General features: G+C 42.3%; 1 protein-coding gene across 1 annotated transcript in view; it reads left to right on the plus strand.

The window, feature by feature from the left end:
- The window catches only part of LAMB4 (laminin subunit beta 4), a 102,492-nt gene that overhangs the window by 67,672 nt on the left and 15,929 nt on the right, over nucleotides 1–18,891 (plus strand). Inside the window, 8 exon segments of the mRNA XM_021682940.2 lie at nucleotides 141–361; nucleotides 5,270–5,366; nucleotides 8,139–8,514; nucleotides 11,609–11,769; nucleotides 13,726–13,814; nucleotides 13,816–13,932; nucleotides 14,744–14,905; nucleotides 18,595–18,739. Coding sequence (XP_021538615.2) covers nucleotides 141–361; nucleotides 5,270–5,366; nucleotides 8,139–8,514; nucleotides 11,609–11,769; nucleotides 13,726–13,814; nucleotides 13,816–13,932; nucleotides 14,744–14,905; nucleotides 18,595–18,739 — 1,368 coding nt within the window.

Consider the following 18,891-nt stretch of genomic DNA (forward strand, 5'->3'; position numbering starts at 1 on the left):
ATTCTTCGATGAATCTGAAATATCATAAGGTGTCTCTTCCTTGAGCCCTTTGGAGAAGCGATTCATACAATGTTTGTGTGGTTTGTGGAATGCCAGGGTTGTCCCTGAATTTACCTGCAGCAATGGCTCTGTTATCCCAGGGTGCTCCTGCCATCCTTCCGGGGTGAATCCTGCTGAGTGTCCCCCTGGTCGGGGAGCTTGCCTCTGTGACCCTGACACTGGCACATGCCCTTGTCTGCCCAATGTCACGGGCCAGGCCTGTGACCGTTGTGCAGACGGATACTGGAACCTGGTCCCCGGCAGAGGATGCCAGCCATGTGACTGTGAGCCCCGGACCTCTCACGGCAGCCACTGTGACCAGGCAAGATGCTCTGAGCTTACCTAGGGCACTAGAGTGGGAAGGGAGGGGGAGACGCGGTTTCCAAATTTGTAAATAATGTCTTCTTTATGTACTGTTGTTAATTAGTGTTTTTGGACAGGATTGGCCTTATACAGGGATGGAGTCTGCATTTATAAGGAATGAAAAGCACTAAAAAAGAAAACGAGGGTCTCAAGGTCAAGTTTGGCCTCCTTTGGCTTTCTCCAAGCTTCTCTGTGACTGGGGAAGTCAGAATTCATGCATAGCGAAACAGAGACAACTTCTCTTTCCCTACCCTATATGTATGATCACAGGCAAGCTCCAAGAAATTGATCATTAATCAGAATTGATGATTAACCAAAATGAAAATCAATGGGTGCATGCAGAACCCACAGTTCCATTTTTTTTTAAAGATTTTATTTATTTATTTGAGACAGAGAGAATGAGAGACAGAGCATGAGAGGGAGGAGGGTCAGAGGGAGAAGCAGACTCCCTGCCGAGCAGGGAGCCCGATGCGGGACTCGATCCCGGGACTCCAGGATCATGACCTGAGCCGAAGGCAGTCGCTTAACCAACTGAGCCACCCAGGCGCCCCCACAGTTCCATTTTCAGAAATTGAGCTGTCATTCTCTACAGCTCACCAATCGCTTTATGTATGGGCAAAATAAGATGTCCCTTTACTTGCCAGACCAGCATCAGTGGTTTCTAAAGGATGCAGTGTAGTGTACTAGGAGCAAATCTGCATTGTGTAATATACAGTTAATGCTACCTCACTGCACATGCGATTTTTAGTCAATAAAATGACGAGCATGGAATTTTTGAAATGAATATAATAACATCTATATGGAAAAAAATCTATTCATGTCATGATCAGGGTATTTGGCTTAATAAATATATTCTTTGAAACACTTTCCACGTTAATAGAGATTGGAGGGAAGGGTAAAACAATGACAAGAAATTTTAGAGTCAGTCCATACTACAGGGACCAGGGTTTAATTGGAATCAAAATGCTAATTTAAGAAGCTGGGCTTTTCCCAACTACTACTAATAATAAGCATGGCTCACCTCCAATTTCAGCTCCACTATTCAACTGATTCAAAGGTCAAATCTTATGCAAGTCAACTTTTGAAGGTAGTTCTCATATACTGAATGTGTTTTCCTTTCTCCTTTTTTTCTTTTTTTCTCTCCAACCCTCCTGCTCCAACACACACACACACACACACACACACACACACACACACACTCACTACACCCTTTTTTCCCTTAATAAATTTTTTATTTTGGAATAGATTTCCAGAAAAGTTGTGAAGATAGTACAGAGAAGATGGACCCCACACCCAGCTTCCTCTGCTTTCAACATCTTACATTAATATGGTAGATTTGTCACATTTAATGAACAAATATTGATACATTATCATTAACTAATGTCCATAATTTTTTCAGATTTCCTTAGTTGTTTACCTATTGTCCTTCTTCCGTTACAAGACCCCATCCAAGACGCCACCTTACATTTAGTGATCTTGTCTCTTTAGGTTCTTCTTCGTTGTAACGTTTCTCAGACTTCTCTTATTTTTGATGACTTTAACAATTCTGAGGAGGATTTTGGAAAATGTCCCCTGATTCAAATTTGTCTGACGTTTTCTCCTGATTGGACTTGGACTATGGGTTTGAGGAAGAAGCCCACAGAGGGAAAGTGCTGTTCTCATCACATCAAGGCTACACACTATTTACATGACTTATCACTGTTGACACTAATCCCAATCACCTGCCTGAGGTAGTGTTTGTCATGGTTCTGTTTTGTAAAGTTACTTTTTTTCCTCCTTTCCATACCGTGCTCCTTGGAAGAAAGTCACTATGCACAATCTATACTTGAGGAGTGGGGAGTTTCACACTTCTTCCTTGAGGGCAGAGTAGCCCCATAAATTATTTGGAATTCTTCCGCACTGGAGATTTATCTGTTGTCCCCCATGTCTTCATTTATTAAGCATTTTTAAATACCTATACGGAGTCATGGGTATTTATATTATACTTTAAGTTACAATCTGATACTACTTTATTTTGCTGTTCAAGTTAGTCCAGCTTTGGTCATTGGGAGCGATTTCAGTGGGTTTCAATACCTCATTATTGTTGGGTTTTGGGGTTTTTTTAAGCACTTTCTGCATGACAAGATACTCTAAGCTCATCTGGTGTATTTCCTGCCCCTATCCTAGGAAAAGCCATTTTCTTTTTCTTTCTTACTTTTCTTTTTTTTTCTTTTCTTTTTTTTTTTTTTTTTTGTGAGAGAGAAGTGGGAGGAGGGGCAGAGGGAAAGGAAGAAAGAGAATCTTAAGCAGACTCCGCGCCCAGCACGTAACCTGATGCAGAGCTTGATCCCATGACGCTGAGATCATGACCTGAGCCAAAATCAAGAGTCAGACACTTAACCAACTGAGCCACCCAGGCGCCCTGAATCAGCCATTTCTTTACGGAGCACTGGTTCCTTTTACTGGAGAATGGTATCTGAGCACTAGATGACCATACCTGTCTTATATCCCCCCATCCACTCCTCGTACCTGCTGCCACTGACCATGGAACAAATGGTAGATCTCCACATGACTGCTTGGCTTCCTAATTCAAGAGAACTCCCAAGGTTCATGACATCACTGTCTGGCATGCTTCTTAGACCTGTTAGCTTCTTCTTCTTCTTCTTCTTTTTTTTTTTTTTTAAGTAGGCTCCACACCCAGTATGGAGCCAAACACAGGGCTTGAATTCACGACCCTGAGATTAAGACCTGAGCTGAGATCAAGAGTTGGCTGTTTAGCCAACTGAGTCACCCAGGTGCCCAGTAGACCTTTTACAAAGCATATTTGTAGCAGGACTCAACAAAGACCACAGTCCAGTCATGGAGGCAAAGGGAAGCCTATGAAGCTAACAGTCAGATGGCATTGGTTTAACCGGAGAGCCCCCTGATGACAAGGGTATTTGGGGTGGTCTGGTCCACTGGGGATTCCTTGGGGAAGACTGATCTTTAAAATCAGGTAACACTTTCGGGGCACGTGGGTGGCTCAGTCATTAAGCGTCTGCCTTCGGCTCAGGTCATGATCCCAGGGTCCTGGGATCGAGCCCCGCATCGGGCTCCCTGCTCGGTGGGAAGCCTGCTTCTCTCTCCCACTTACCCTGTTTGTGTTCTCTCTCTGGCTGTCTCTCCCTGTCAAATAAATAAATAAAATCTTTAAAAAAAAAAATCAGGTAACACTTTCATTGGAGTATAGAAGAGACAGGTGGATATTTAGATTCCCAGCTGTTTAAACCACCACTGGTAAGTGTCTCTGTGTCAGCCAGTTGGCCATCCCTGGTGCATTATTACAGAGAGGTCCAAATGTGCCATCCAATATTTTCATCAACAGTTGAGATGGAGGTGGAGAAACATGCTTCCCAAATATCAAATTTGCACATACGGCAAAGTTGTAAATTCCTGGGATATAGACAGAACAAGAGACAAGATATCCCAACAGCCTGTCCTGTTGGCTGGAAAGAAGAATGTGAAATGTCACCAGGATAAAAGTGAAAGTTTTGCAATTGGGTTTTTAAAATCCATTGCATCAATACAGGGTAGGAGTAATAACCTGCACCGGCTCATGTGAAAAACATCTGCGGATTTTCGCTGTGTGTTTCCAGGGAGCCAGCAGTGGTTGCCAGGCTGCCAAAGACCCAGTGTCCGTTCAGGCTGGACTAGTGGGAATGCCATGCTCGGGTTCAGGCCAGTCACCGTCCCATGGTCCTCTGTACTGGTCAGACAGCTGTAGGAGCATTGTTGTTATTTCTGAGTACCACCTTTTAAACATTATATTGACAAACTAGTATGTGTCTGAAGGAAGACAATCAGGAGAGTGGGCAGAACCATCGCTATTCTGTGATGAAGGCTTGAAGGAATTAGAGGTGATCAGCCCAAAGAAAAGAAGCAAACGCAAATTGAGAATGATCATCTCTAGTTGGGAGAGGAACTGTCCGAGGGAAGGAGCAGGCTGCCTATTTTGTGCAACAGGGCTCAGAACAACAGGAACAAGTTACAAAGGAGCAGACTCTGCACCCATGGAAGAAAAGATTGTCCAACAGTTAAGGACATCCAGCAGTGTGCCAGGCCTCAGGGACAGCCCGCTCCCCACAACTCCTTATGTGGGAGCAGAAGCTAATGCGAACGCCAAAGATGGGCAGAAGCTGCATAGATCCAGTCATTTTATAAATCAAGCTACTTACGGAGCTGCTGTTTAAGCAGATTTGGTCATGTATAACCTAGGACCATGACAATAATGATTTGCTTCTGTATTTTTCTCCTGTGAATTTTCTAACCTCCCCAGGTTTCAGAAAAGTTGGTCAAGGATCCAGTTGGGAGGATGCACAAAAGATCAGCCCTCTCCCCCAAAACACAGTTAAATAACTGTCATTAAATGATTAAGCTTCAACTGCAAAAAAAAAAAAAAAAATGTTGTTTTCTTGAGTAAAATTGGGAGAAACTCCATTGTATGTTCCATAATGGAAACATTATTTTCCAAATCAGTTGATGACTATTCGTTCAGGTCTTTGGCTGTGTCATGCATTAAATCCAATAACTGTAGAGGAAAAGAATGTGGCCCATTTCCCATGATGTGTTTTGTTTTCATTTACATCTGTGTATATTTCCCAGTTTGGGGCCACCTGTCCTCGAACAGCAGGAAGCAGGTGGTATATTCAGGGGCCCTAAGCCAAAACACATTAGCTCCTGAGCCTTGGTCTTGCCGAGGGTGTTTGCTGGCCGTGGGAATCATCCTTCCTCTGCCTTTGCACAGCTGTATGTTCGAAACCACTGGAGGGAAGACTGTTTTGTATTAAGATGCATTGTTTGTTTTAGATCATAAATCTTGTCAATTCGTCACCCGTGACTGTTCTTACAGCTTACAGGCCAGTGTCTGTGTAAATTCGGCTATGATGGGAAACACTGCAGAGGGTGCAAGGAAAATTATTACGGTGATCCACTGGGGCGATGCATTCGTAAGTATTGCTAATTCTAAAAACCTGAGGACCGTCCGCCTGCTCCGACCATGAGCATGCTATGAGCCAGCTGAATTTTAAATTCCTCTATTTGATAGAAAATTCACAATGTGTAATCTTAGTTTTGAAAACAATATTTTTTATAGCCTTATAAAAAGATTTGTGTCAAACTTTAGGCTATATTAGATGTGTTGAAGCCTGGATTGCAATTCCTCAAAGTCCCTAAAATGGAACAAACATCTGAGGTCATGACCTGTAGCCAGTTTTCTGCTATTTGGAAGCATGTTGACAAAAACAGCTTCTAGAAGGAGGTACAGGCTGGGAGATGGTTCACAGGAAGCCAGCAGAGGGGATGTTTCCTCACCTTGGAGCTCATAACTCTGGATCTTTCAGATACTCACTGATTCATTTATTTTAAGATATTCATAGTGTGCCTACTGGGTAAGCTAGGTCATGAGCAAATAAGGCAAGGCCCCTAATCTCATGGAGTTCGTGGTCTAGTGCCTTTCGCCCCATGTCTTGGCACTGATTGCTGGATTTAGAGCAGCACTGTCCAACAGAACTTTCTGCAGAGATGGAAATTGTCTGATCGGCACCACTGGGATGCAGGGGTCACTGGCCTGGGAGCTGATGAGCACTTGTAAGGTGGCCAGGGCAGATGAGGAAAAGAATGTATGTTCAATTCATTTAAATTTCAGTAGCCCTGGATGGTTAAGTGGCTACTTACCATGTCCATATTGGACAGCACAGATTGAGAATCTGGGTTAGTTCTAGGAGGAGGGATTTTTGAATCCCTATAGTCCGCTGCCAAAAGAAGTCAATCCAAAAAATATCAGATGTGGTGGGCTTATTATGGTCACCTCTACGTAGCCACACATGGTAACTCTTCTCCTCTCTATTCTAAATGTGCTTTTGTGGCTAAAATAAATGGCCTTCATTTCCTTGCCCCACTCAAATCCATATCCTCAATGGTTTCCCTGGTCCCACTTAGTTTTCTAAGTGGAATTGCTACATTAAAAACCAGGGTTATCTTTTGGTAAGCTAAAAAAAAAAAAAAAAACGGAGCAATTTTGGCTCCTGGAAAATCTGTCTGAGCCTCTTTCCTCTGTGCCCTTCTCATATTGCAATAATCTCATTTTCTGAAATGCTTTCATCTTTGATAGAGAAAACTTTGCAAATGATCAACTCAGGCCACAGACCCCCTCTAACGCTCCTGGAAAAGAGCAATTAATAAGCTGGTGACTTGACATAGTGCTGCCCTTGAGGGGTTCCTGCTGAGGCCTCTGTGCCAAAGCCAATGTGCTGGACAGATGGTATCTAGCTGAGGAGCCTAGCGTGTTAATCAGTTTTTATTTGTAATCAGCATTTTTACTCAAGCTGTAAAATGCATTTTTAAATCACTCTTTCCTTGCAGTTAGTCCAGTGACGTAGGCTAATGATTCCCTGACCTTCTGGAAATTGCTGTAACTTCCATAACTCTGTCCGTCCTCCATCCTCAGCCTTAATCAAAAACCTACTCAACTGAATTACATGTAGCATCTGTTCGTTTGTTTTTTTAACTAAGACAAAATTAATTTAATTGTCTCCCTTTTTAAAAGGACTTGATTTTTTACAGCAGTTTTAGGTTCACAGCAAAACTGAGAGGAAGGTACAGAGATTTCCTATATATCCCCACAGCCCACACATGCGTGGCCAGCCCCACTATCCACACCTCCAAGAAAGTGGCACGTTTTTTACAACTGAGAAATCCACACTGACACACCATAACCACCAAAGTCCGCAGTTCACATTATGGTTCACTCTTGGTATTTTCCATTCTGTGGGTTTGGACAAATGTATAAGGACACGTATCCACCATGACGGTATCATACAGAATATTTTCACTGCCCTAAAAATCCTCTGTGCTCCACCTCTTCCTCTCTGGCCACCCCTCTCCCCACAGCCCATGCTAACCACTCATCTTTTTACTGTCTCCATAGTTTTGCCTTTTCCAGAATGTCTGGTAGTTGGAATCCTACAGTACATAGCGTTTTCAGTTTGATTTAGTTCACTAGGTGATATGCATGTAAGGTCCCTCCATGTCTTTTCATGGCTTGATAGCTCATTTCTTCTTAGCCCTGAAAAATATCCCTTGTGCCACAGTTTATCTGTTCACCTACTGCGGGACTTCTTGGTTGTTTCCAGGTTTGGGCAATCATAAATACAGCTGCTATAAAGATCCGTTGCAGGTTTTTGCGTAGAGACGTAAGTTTTCAACTCCTTTGGGTAAATATGATGGAGTGATTCCCCCCCCCCTTTTTTGAGGATGGACTGATTCTCCTTATATAATGGAAAACAGCATGGGTCAGCAGCCCCCAGGCTGGGTTTTGTTGAGACAGAGTGTGGTCACGAGAATTCTTAGAGGGTCGCCGGCATGCCTGAGTCACCCACGGGGGCAGTGGCCCCAGACACTAGTGTGTCGTCCGCCACTAGGTCCAGGTTACTCACTCGTATAGGCAAAGGAGCCCACACGTGAACACTCACACAGTAAAGACGACACCTAGTATTTTCCTTCTGGAAACCATGAACTGATTTGTTTGTGGAACGCAAAGAAGAGTGCTGTATGTAATGGCCATTGCCCAGGTCTCTGTAATTATACCGGTTTTTAAACGTTCACCTTAAAAACGGGCGTCGGGGAGTCTCAGGGGAGAGGAATGGGCTTGATTCTTGAGCGAGCCAGAAGCAAAAGGCCAAGTGACTGACATTCTCGGCTCCCTCTGTCTTCCGCTTTAGCATGTGACTGCAACAGGGAAGGTGCCCAGAAGCCCCCCTGTGACCAGGACACGGGCATGTGCCGCTGCTGGGAGGGGGTGAGCGGCCCGAGATGCGATTGCTGCGCCCGGGGTCACGGCCAGGAATTCCCTGCCTGTCTGCGGTGTCACGGCTGCTTTGATCGCTGGGACCACACGGTGTCTGCCCTCTCCAAAGCCGTGCAAGGGTTAATGAAGCTGGCTGCTGACACGCAAGATAAAAGAGGGCCCGTGCTGGTCTGCGAGGCCAACTTCAAAGGCCTCAGAGAGAACATGTCTGAAATAGAAAGGATTCTGAAACATCCTGTTTTCTCATCGGGGGAATTCTTAACCGTCAAGGATTATCAGGACTCTGTTTGGTAAGATTTGTGCTCCAGCAATAGATTGCAAGTTCCTGATCTGCCTTGACTCCTGTGGAGCTTTATAAAGCAGCCTTCAATTTCGAAATGTACCTATGTGGACGTTAGGGAAATAATTTTTCAGTCAGCGTCCAGGCTGGGGATCATGACTGTCTGTCTCTTTTTTACCTACTTAGGATTACATGGGATCTTTCCAGATGCCATCGATTAGAACAAAAAGGCAATCATTAAGAGCCTGATTTTGGAAAGCCCAAACCCAGCAGAGCTGAAAGATACAAAATTAGAAAAAGGCTCGTTTATCATACATTTTTTTTTTTTCCAACCAGGCACTCAGGGAGATTTGCTAAATCTTCCCAAATTCTTCAGTTGTTTGGAAAAGCCTGTACATTAATGTGAAGTCATATAGCAAGCGTGAGAAGTTCCTCAAAATGCACTGTCATTTTTATTATATGTTATATATATTTATATAACATTCATCAAACATTTCTGGACATTATGTTGGTTGGTCTGGGCCAGGGCTCATCAGACCACAGGCAAAATCCCACACGCCACCTAGTTTTGTAAATCAGGTTTCACTGGTACAGCCCCGCCCATTTATGTACCTGTCCTCTGTGGCTGCCTTCTCGGGACAAGGGCAGAGTGGGGTAATTGTGACAGGACTATGGCCCCCAAGGCCTGAAATATTTACTATCTGACCCTTTGCAGAAAAAGTTTGCCAACTGCTCTGGGCAAAAACCAGGATGCATGGGATACAGTTTTCCGCCCTTCTATGAGCACGTAGTCTACTGAGAAACCAAAGAGATCGTGATTATGTAGCAGAATATCCCCTGCCCCGCCCCCAGTCAAAGGTCCTGGATTAAGGAATAATTGAAGCTGTAGAGTTTTGTGTTATACAAAACACCAGTGTCAATATAAAGCCATTCATTTTCATCAGGCAAAAGTCGCAGAGGTACATGGTAATAGCTTCAAAGTTACACAAGGAAGGAGATGGAGTCCACCGCCGTAGTTCAGAGGAAGGGCCATGCCCCTACAGGGCCCAGGGGGGTCACGTGGCCAGGACAGGCTGGCGACTGAAAGCAGGCACATCCACCACCTTGTAAAGACTATTGTCCTGCAGGATTTGGGCCCTGTGTCCCCAGGTCTTCCCATTTTTCCAGAGATGTCAGGCCTCCAGATTTTTATGGAAATGTCCCCACTTTAAAATATAGCCAGCTGGGGCGCCTGGGTGGCTCAGTCGTTAAGCGTCTGCCTTCGGCTCAGGTCATGATCCCAGGGTCCTGGGATCGAGCCCCGCATCGGGCTCCTAGCTCCGCGGGAAGCCTGCTTCTCCCTCTCCTGCTCCCCCTGCTTGTGTTCCCTCTCTCGCTGTATCTAGCTCTGTCAACTGAATAAATAAAATCTTTTAAAATAAATTAATTAATTAATTAAATAAAATAAAATATAGCCAGCTAATCCAATAATGCTCTTAAAAAGCACCGGACAGGCCAAATAAATGTGTCTGAGAATGAGCTTTGGCCCATGGACCACGGGTTTGTGGTTCTAGAATATGGCAAACAAAGTGGACCTGTCAGAAAGAAAGCAGAATGAGCCAGTCCACAGTGGGCACTCTAAACAGAGACCACAGGACCTCAGATAGAGCAGAAAGACAGCAAGAGAAGCAGTAGTCCCAGGGCCAGGCCTGAAGCCATGAGGAAAGCAGTGAGTACTGGGCCTCTTCTGCCAGAAACCAGCATGCCTGTCCCCTCCCGGTCCACCTACTGAGCTCCTGTTCCTCCTTAGCAACCACCAAAACACCACCTCCTCTCTGACACCTTCCATGACCTCCTCAGAAAAAGACATGTCCTTCCTTCTCCATCTTCCCCCTTCCCTGTGCTTCCTGGGTCATTGCCTTACTGAGGGACCCCTGAGGACAGAGGCTACCTTCTCCAGGCTTGGTTCAGTCACATAACAAACGTTTGCTGGGTAAATTACCAATGAAAGGGGAGGCGGAGGGCAAGGAAGCCAGGATATCACGAGTACAGATTCCGTGACTGAAGTCCACTTATTGCTGTATGGCCTTAGGCAGGTTATTTAACTTCTCCAAGCATCTGTTTCTTCATCCAAAAGGGGGGTCGAGTCTCTATTTCATAGGTTTCTTGTGAGAATTACTCAGACAAGCCTCTGAGCATGGTGTCTGGTGCATTGTAGGGCTTCGAGAGTACCAATTATAATAACAGCAATTACTATCATTGTTATTATTATTATTAATCTGATGAATTATGGTCCTGACAGTTGGCGCCGGAAGGAAAAGTCTGTAGATTAGAAGGGAGAGTTAGAGTAGAAAATGCTAGGAAGCATTAGTTAATGCTTTGCATTTCTGCCAAGATAAATGAGTCCCATAGATTCATATTGTAATTTTCCTCAACTGTACTCTTCACGATTTGCACCGAATTTCCTTATCATGAAGGATATTACTAATTATTTCCTTGAACCCACTGTGGGTGCTGAACCCAGCAAATTGAAGCGGGACAGAGATAGGCATCATGGAGAAGAAGGTGAGGAGAATGAACACAGCCCAGGCCTGGGTACTCTCACCAACAAGGAAACCTCCTCGTCACTCATGGGAATGACAAGTTAAGACCCGGTATAGGTGGCTCTAGAAGGATCCTTGCTGCAGGCAGATTTATTCTCAGTAAAGAACTGGTTTTTGCCCTAGGCTGGGTGAGGACTTCCGTGTTAAAAGCTGAATATAGGTTGGATCTCATGGATTTAAATGAACAGTGTCTGAATGTGTGTTTTTGAAAACCCAAAGCAAAGGGAGACAGAAAGAGTCTAAATAGTTGAAATTGAAAGATTCAAAGCCTTTCTTCCACTAGACCTTGTATGCGGACTGTATTTTAAGTGAGTGCTAAAACGTTCCAGGAAGCTGAATTAACAAGAAAGAGAGGAACCGTAAACAGAACTATAAACTGTCAAACACAACATCGAGGAAGAAGGATCCATTCTAATTATGAGGGTGCCTGATCACGAGGGCAATGTTGGTGTGTTTTTTTTTTTTCACTGATTTATCAACAGGAATACAAGCTTCGCTACATTTACTCTCTTTTCCCTCCAGGGAACAAATCATGCAGCTAAGTGTGCAACTGAAAGAAGTGCATGAGTTTCCAGATCTGAAAGAAAGGATAGGAGGAATGGGGAATGAAGCAGACCTCTTACGTGAAGATCTTCAGCGAGAAATCAATTTGCGCTTCCGCGCCCGTAATGCAAGCATCATGGGTAAGAGAGAAAATGCACTTGGATGGTCCGTTGATGGACAAAGGTTGCTGCCATCCATCGTTTATTCCATTAGCGCGGCACCCTGTGCTCATTGCCACAGAGCCTGAGCACTTTAGGACTGAAAACACACCCATTAAGGTATTATTTGTACATGAATATTTCAACTTTTTAAGCAGTGCAGAGCTTGGGTAGCATCTGTTGAAAATAATGAATACAGCTAACTGTCTGATACTAAACAGGTACTGACTGACAGCCAGGGTACTATCCTGATGCCAAAGCATGCAAGGGGTCTTGTGTAACTGGCTTTGGACCGGGACCATGATGTTCCCAAACCTTGTCCCTCCGCGGAATGATGCCCAGAAAGGTCCCCGCCTTGGCTCTCCCCTCAGAGTCAAAGAAACAAAGAGGGACACTCGGAAAAAGGACATCCGACCACTGCTGTCTAGGTTGCCACTTCAAAATGGTTCACGGCATGAAAGATTTGGACTGCCAACTCGAGCACGGGGACAGAATTCTTCCTGGGTTTACTGGGAAAGGCTCTGGGAAGTAGGTGACATTTGACTTGGACTTCACAAAATGAGGATAAAATTTGCCAGATAAATAAAGGCCAAAATCATCCAGCAATAGGAAGGTGTGGTTGTCTCATGCCCGACTTCTGGTTGCGTAGGGAGTAAAGATCAGGACCCTGGGCCTCTGGTTCCTAAAATACGGAGTTACCGTTGAAAGTCCTGCAACACTGGGCGCCTGGGTGGCTCAGTCGGTTAAGCGACTGCCTCCGGCTCAGGTCATGATCCTGGAGTCCCAGGATCGAGTCCCGCATCGGGCTCCCTGCTCGGCGGGGAGTCTGCTTCTCCCTCTGACCCTCCCCCCTCTCATGTGCTCTCTCTCATTCTCGCTCTCTCAAATAAATAAATAAAAAATCTTTAAAAAAAAAAAAAAAAAGAAAGTCCTGCAACACTATCATTTGCAGTAAAATGAACTATATTACCTTCATGATTTTGTATTTTACTAAAAATATGGAAAATATAGAGCAGTGCTGAAGAACATAGTTCCCAGAATCAAACCCGGCCTTGAAATCTTGTCTTGATCCCTTGCTGTCCGTGAGACCTCAGGCAAATAACTTACCTCCGGAGAGCCTTATTTTCTCACCTGTAAAATGGGGGTGATCACACTAACACGCACCTCGCGGTGTTTTGTGAAGATTCAGGAAGAAAACTGACGAGCGGGGCAGGCACAGAGAAAGCGCTGCACAACTGTGACCTGTTGTCATCAGCCTCCACATCACAAGTCAGCACACTATAGTCTACCCGCCACTTTTACCCGGAGCCGGTTTTTTTAAAGGGGTTTCACTAGGAGACAGACTCACCCGTTCGTTGACATTGCTTGCAGCTGCTCTCACTCTCCAGAGTTGAGAAGCTGTGCTGGACCCGCCGTGGCATGCAAGCCTAGAACATTTATTCTCTGGCCCTTTCCAGAACAAATTTGTCAACCCCTGCTGCTCCATCTAGTTAGGTAAACTCGGCTGGTGTGTCGCGTTAGGGTTCGTATGGGTAGTCGTCATTAATACCAATGAATACATAATTAATACACCTGTGGAACACTTTACAGAGCATTCTCGTATTATTTCACTTAGTCCTCACAAATTACAGAGAAGCAAACACAATCTAAGAGATTAACTGGTTTGCTCAAGGACTTAGGCAGACAGCAAAGGGGAAAGCCAACACTCAAACCCATTCTGCAGACTTAAATCTCAAGGCTCTGTACCTATTGATATCTGTTTCACTCCATCCGATCCTTCCCCATTAAGTGTAAATTCAACGAAGAGGATGGTGAATTTTTGTTTTGGTCATTGAGACCAAGACATTGGTCACACTGTGGGATGATTGTCTTGATAACCAATATATAATTTCATTTGTTCTCACAAAACTTACCTTACCTCAATTTGCATTAATGTAGATTACTCAGAGAACATCAAGAAGCATTATCAGAGATCATCATCCGCTGAAAAGAAAAGTAGCGAAACCACTTCTATCATAAAAAATTCTGAAAAAAAACAGGAATGACTTATTTACCATCTTTGATACCCTAACCTCAAAACAAAACTTGTCATTGGAAAAATTAAAGCAAATTACAGTACCAGATATCCAAATACTGAACGAAAAGGTAAATATTCACGATGGTGTAGTAAAAGTATTTGTGACTTCTGCTTGGTATACAAATCTCTTCAATTATATTTCCTGCCTTGCATTTTAATTTTTTATTTATACTTTATAAATGTGTAAATATCATAATATATATAGATATGCTCTATTATTTAAGATATAAATAATATAAATATACTTCTATTTTATTTTTTTTATTTTCCAAGTCAAAGTTTGAGAAAATTCAGAGTAAGACTGTGGCTTGATTTTATTATCTTACATTTATTTATATAATTTGCTATTTCCACAATGGTACAGATTATAGACATTCACTCCTCTTGCTTTCTTATAAATAAAAGGTAATTTTTATTTAAAAAGGCGTCTGCCTTTGACTCAGGTCATGATCCCAGGGTCCTGGGGTTGAGCCCCACATCGGGCTCCCTGCTCAGGGAGAAGCCTACTTCTCCCTCTCCAGCTCCCCCTGCTTCTGTTCCCTCTCTCGCTGTGTCGCTCTCTGTCAAATAAATAAATAAAATCTTTTTTAAAAATTTAAAAAATGAAATTAACACGCAAGAAATGCTAGATATTTGACTGTTTTCTCCAAAAACTCTTAAGCATAAAAATGGCATCAATTGACACAACGCTGACAACAAAAAATTCAGGTATTTAGTTACCTGGAAACATTTCACGGGGCTGCATCCTTGCGCTAAGCATGAACCACTGTTGAAGAAACACACGTGCATAGAGCAGTGCTTTGCCTCAGTGAACCTGGATGGCATTAGCAAAACTCTGCCCACACGTTGCTTTTCAACATGAATCCTTTCTCCTGTGAGGTGTGTGGAGAACCAGGGGACATGCCGTGCGTGCTCTCGTCCTGTGATGGCCTCAGCTGTCGTGGCCCCCTGCCCGTCTCGAGCGATGCCCTCCAGCAAGCTCAGGAAGCAGAGTTTGTGATTCATAATTTGAGCGACCAGGTTCAGGGTTGGAAGCTCCAGGTAAATATGTCTTCTCTTGTTTTATTTATAAAGCTGTAGCAATAGGAAGAAAAAAGCAAACTGTCTGAAATGTTTAAAACTGCCATTTAGCTTCGAGGCGAAAGGACAGGTTCTAGATATTACGTGTTCTTATGCTTGGAAACATAGGATTAAAAATACAGATGTGGATGTAAATGTACATTTAGAAGTACATGTGAATATTGACATTTTCTATTATATATGTATCACATATATGTGTGTAAATGTATATTTGTGTGTGTGTGTGTGTGTGTGGAGAGAGAGAGAGAAGAGAAAGAAATCAAAGTTTGTGTTTGTAGGACATAGACTCATGTAGATGTTTCTTTTATAGCAAACACTACATAGAAATGGGAGACTATTAGCCTTAAGGGTTTGAAAACTTTAGATTTCTCAAAGTAAAGACTAATTTGTATAAATTCAAGAGTATATTTGAAATTCTACTAAATATACAAATTCTAATGTTAAAATTTAATGTTAGAAAATATTTTAATAGGAATACACCCTTAGGTCTTGTACTCCTTCCTGTGTTTTTAGACATGAGACAGTGGTTTTAATATTTAAGTACCTGATGATTGAGTCTCTAATAACTTGAAATGTTTTCATTTATTTTTCTGATCATGTTGATAAGTGAGAATAATTTTTAATTGCCTAGTTTTCCTTAGGGGTTTTTTGTGTGTGTGAATACATTATATATTCACCTGGAAAAGATGAACACAATTTTAGGTATTCTGTGAATACACTGAATTCATCTTGTATGCCAAGATGATGATGTGTGCCCTAGTTTGCTCCATTTTTGACAATATACACAGAGTCTTTGATGAAGAAGAAAAATCTCTTAAAAAGCTAAATTTCTTTACCAATAATACGAGCACCAGGTGTTATATAAGACTGATGAATCACAGGCCTATACCTCTGAAACCATTAATACATTATATGTTAATTAATTGAATTTAAGTAAAAATTATTTAAATGAAAATATATCTACACACAAAAAATATATGTTAAATATTATAGCAGGGAGCATTCCTCTTTGTAAGCAACAGAAACCAACTCCTGAAAAAAACAGTCTCAGAATCAACAGGAGGATAGAAGGTCAAGCTTGGGAATGGGCTGAGAACCACAGCTAAGATACGGTGTATATCTCAAGCACACACACGTGCACACACGAGCTTGCATGCACATGCACACACACAGAACAGCAGTTTCCTCCTTGAGCCTCCTGCATGAGCCTGAGCCCCAGCTGGTCCCAAGCCCTTGCTCCACATGCTCCCAAATCCAAGTTCTGGGGCAAGCCTCTGATTAGCCCAGCTGGTGGATATCCCTATACATCCTGAATGTTGAAAATTTTTATTTACGTAGTCATAATTCTGCATTGCTACCTAGTTTTCACTTGTATGTTATTCTTCCTTCTTTGAACAAATATTCATTGAGTGCCTACTATGTGCAAGACATTTATCTAGATGTTGGGGAGCCAGCGGTGAACATAACAAAGACAAATCCTAGTCCTGCATCCCGGTGGTTAAAACAATCCTGAATTGTTCAACATAATTTTATTTTATTTATTTTTTTTTAAAGATTTTATTTATTTATTTGAGAGAGAGAGAATGAGAGAGCACATGAGAGGGGGGAGGGTCAGAGGGAGAAGCAGGCTCCCCGCTGAGCAGGGAGCCTGATGCGGGACTTGATCCCGGGACTCCAGGATCATGACCTGAGCCGAAGGCAGTCGCTCAACCAACTGAGCCACCCAGGTGCCCTAAAGATTTATTTATTTGAGAGAGAGAATGAGAGAGAGAGAGAGTCAGAGGGAGAAGCAGACTCCCCGCCGAGCAGGGAGCCCGATGCGAGACTCGATCCCGGGACTCCAGGATCATGACCTGAGCCAAAGGCAGTCGCTTAACCAACTGAGCCACCCAGGCGCCCTGTTCAACATAATTTCAAACAATTACACCTTACTGGCCCTTCTCAAAAAAACCAGAAACCTCACACCATTTAAAGAAGCCCTGTGTTAAGCTTTTACTTTTAAAAGATAGTCCCTGACATACGTTCCAGCAGAATTTGGCTTCATCAGCACGTAAATGAACAGCTGGAAAGGGTGGGGGCGGGGTTTTTCATGTTGATAAAATGGTGTGCTATTTCCCTCTTGATTAGATGGGGGGAAGAGTGCCAGAAAAGATTGTGAGAGAATTCTCAGGAGCCAGTGGTGACAGAGGATGGATTGCAGAGAGATGTTTTAAGAGTGAAGTAATTTAGCAATCTCTTTCTCTCTGAACACAGCATTGACTAATCAACACAGATTTCATCTCTATAATTTTGTGTTTTCCTGTCCAGAGCATTTATTTCTGGAATTCTCATTTTACTTCCACGTGTTCTTACTTACTGCTAACCATTTTATTCTTTTTTTAATTGGGAGAGATATAATTAACATAGAACATTTTATTAGTTTCAGGCATACATAATTTGGTAGATGTATATATTGCAAAATGATTAGCACAAGAAGTTTGGTTAACATCCACCACCTCACCTAGTTATATTTTTTTGTCATGGGAACTTTGAAGATCTCTCTCAGCAACTGCTCACCATTTTAAGGTTTTCAAAGTTCTAGAAAATTAAGGGACAACTCTCCAAAAAAATGAAGATACATATTTTTAATCATGTAAATATTTCTTTTTCGTTTCATCGTTTGCCAATGAGTGCAATTAAATCCTTCTCCACAAAATCCGTATGGCTCACATTAAGCTGGCTCCTTTTGTGGGGCAATAAGGGGAGATTTTTTTTTTTCCTAATTGTGTTTGATCCTAATTAGCCCTACTTCTGTCACAGTTAATTTATTCCAGACAGCTCAACTGGGTGATATTACCCTATTGCTTTCTGGGTTTTTTTCTTTCTCTTTCTCTAATTTGTTAGAATCTCAAGAAAAGCCCATGAATTTTTCTCCAATCACGTAATTAAGAATTTGCACGTCTAGAGGGCAAGTTTTAGACCTATCATTGCTCCAGCAAGTGTACGAGGTGTTTGGAATTTATCTTTGTAGCTGGCTCCGAGTTCAAACTCGTTCATTAAGAGGAGGAATGCTTTCTTTTTAGCTTTCAGAAAAAGTACATTATTTGAATTTGAGGAATGTCAAGAAGAGTAATTATTTTAACTTACATAAAAGAAAATGCTCTTAACTTATTAAACATAATGACCACTCTACGTAGTCCCAAGTAATTTGCTGATGTGCTAGGAATGCTAAAGTCTCATTAAAACAGAATTTGTGTTTTACATTTGTATAAGGAAAAGTCATTAGCACTAGGTCGAAACTGTTTTCAAATAATACTTTTGATCACTAATAATGGTTTTAAGAGATAAAGTCACGTTATTTTTTTAAAGATTTTATTTTTTAAGTAATCTCTACACCCAACATGGGGCTCAAACTCACAACCCTGAGATCAAGAGTCACCTGCTGCACCGACTGAGCCAGCCAGGCACCACAAAATAAGTTCACATTAAGCAAAAATGATAATGAAAACAAATAATATCACCTCGTAAATGAATCCCTGAAAATGATCTTTTAATTCTCTATAGTCCTATTTTGTTTTTAGTGAGTTTCATTTGGTCCAGCTAAGTAATTAAACATCACACAATGTGCCTCATTGTGTTTTTTCCTCATTGTTATTTTTTTCTCATTACAGCTCAAAAATGTAAGTAAACTGGCAGAAGTCTCCAAAAACAATGCCTTACAGCTAAGTGAGAAACTGAGGAATATGAAAAATCAAAGTGAATCTGAAGAAGAGAAGATGAGTCTTTTAATCAAAAAGCTGAAAATGTTTTTGTCAGGTAATTAGAAAAATACATTGGAACTAGTTTTGTTTCTTTTTCTTTGCTTTTTTTTTTAAAGTATACTCAAACAGCATAACCAATTTCAAATTACATAAGTGGACATGAAATGCCTAAATCAGAAACATGATGTACCCCTTGATTTAAAATTT

The sequence above is a fragment of the Neomonachus schauinslandi genome, chromosome 12, assembly GCF_002201575.2.
Source record: "Neomonachus schauinslandi chromosome 12, ASM220157v2, whole genome shotgun sequence".
NCBI lineage: Eukaryota > Metazoa > Chordata > Mammalia > Carnivora > Phocidae > Neomonachus > Neomonachus schauinslandi.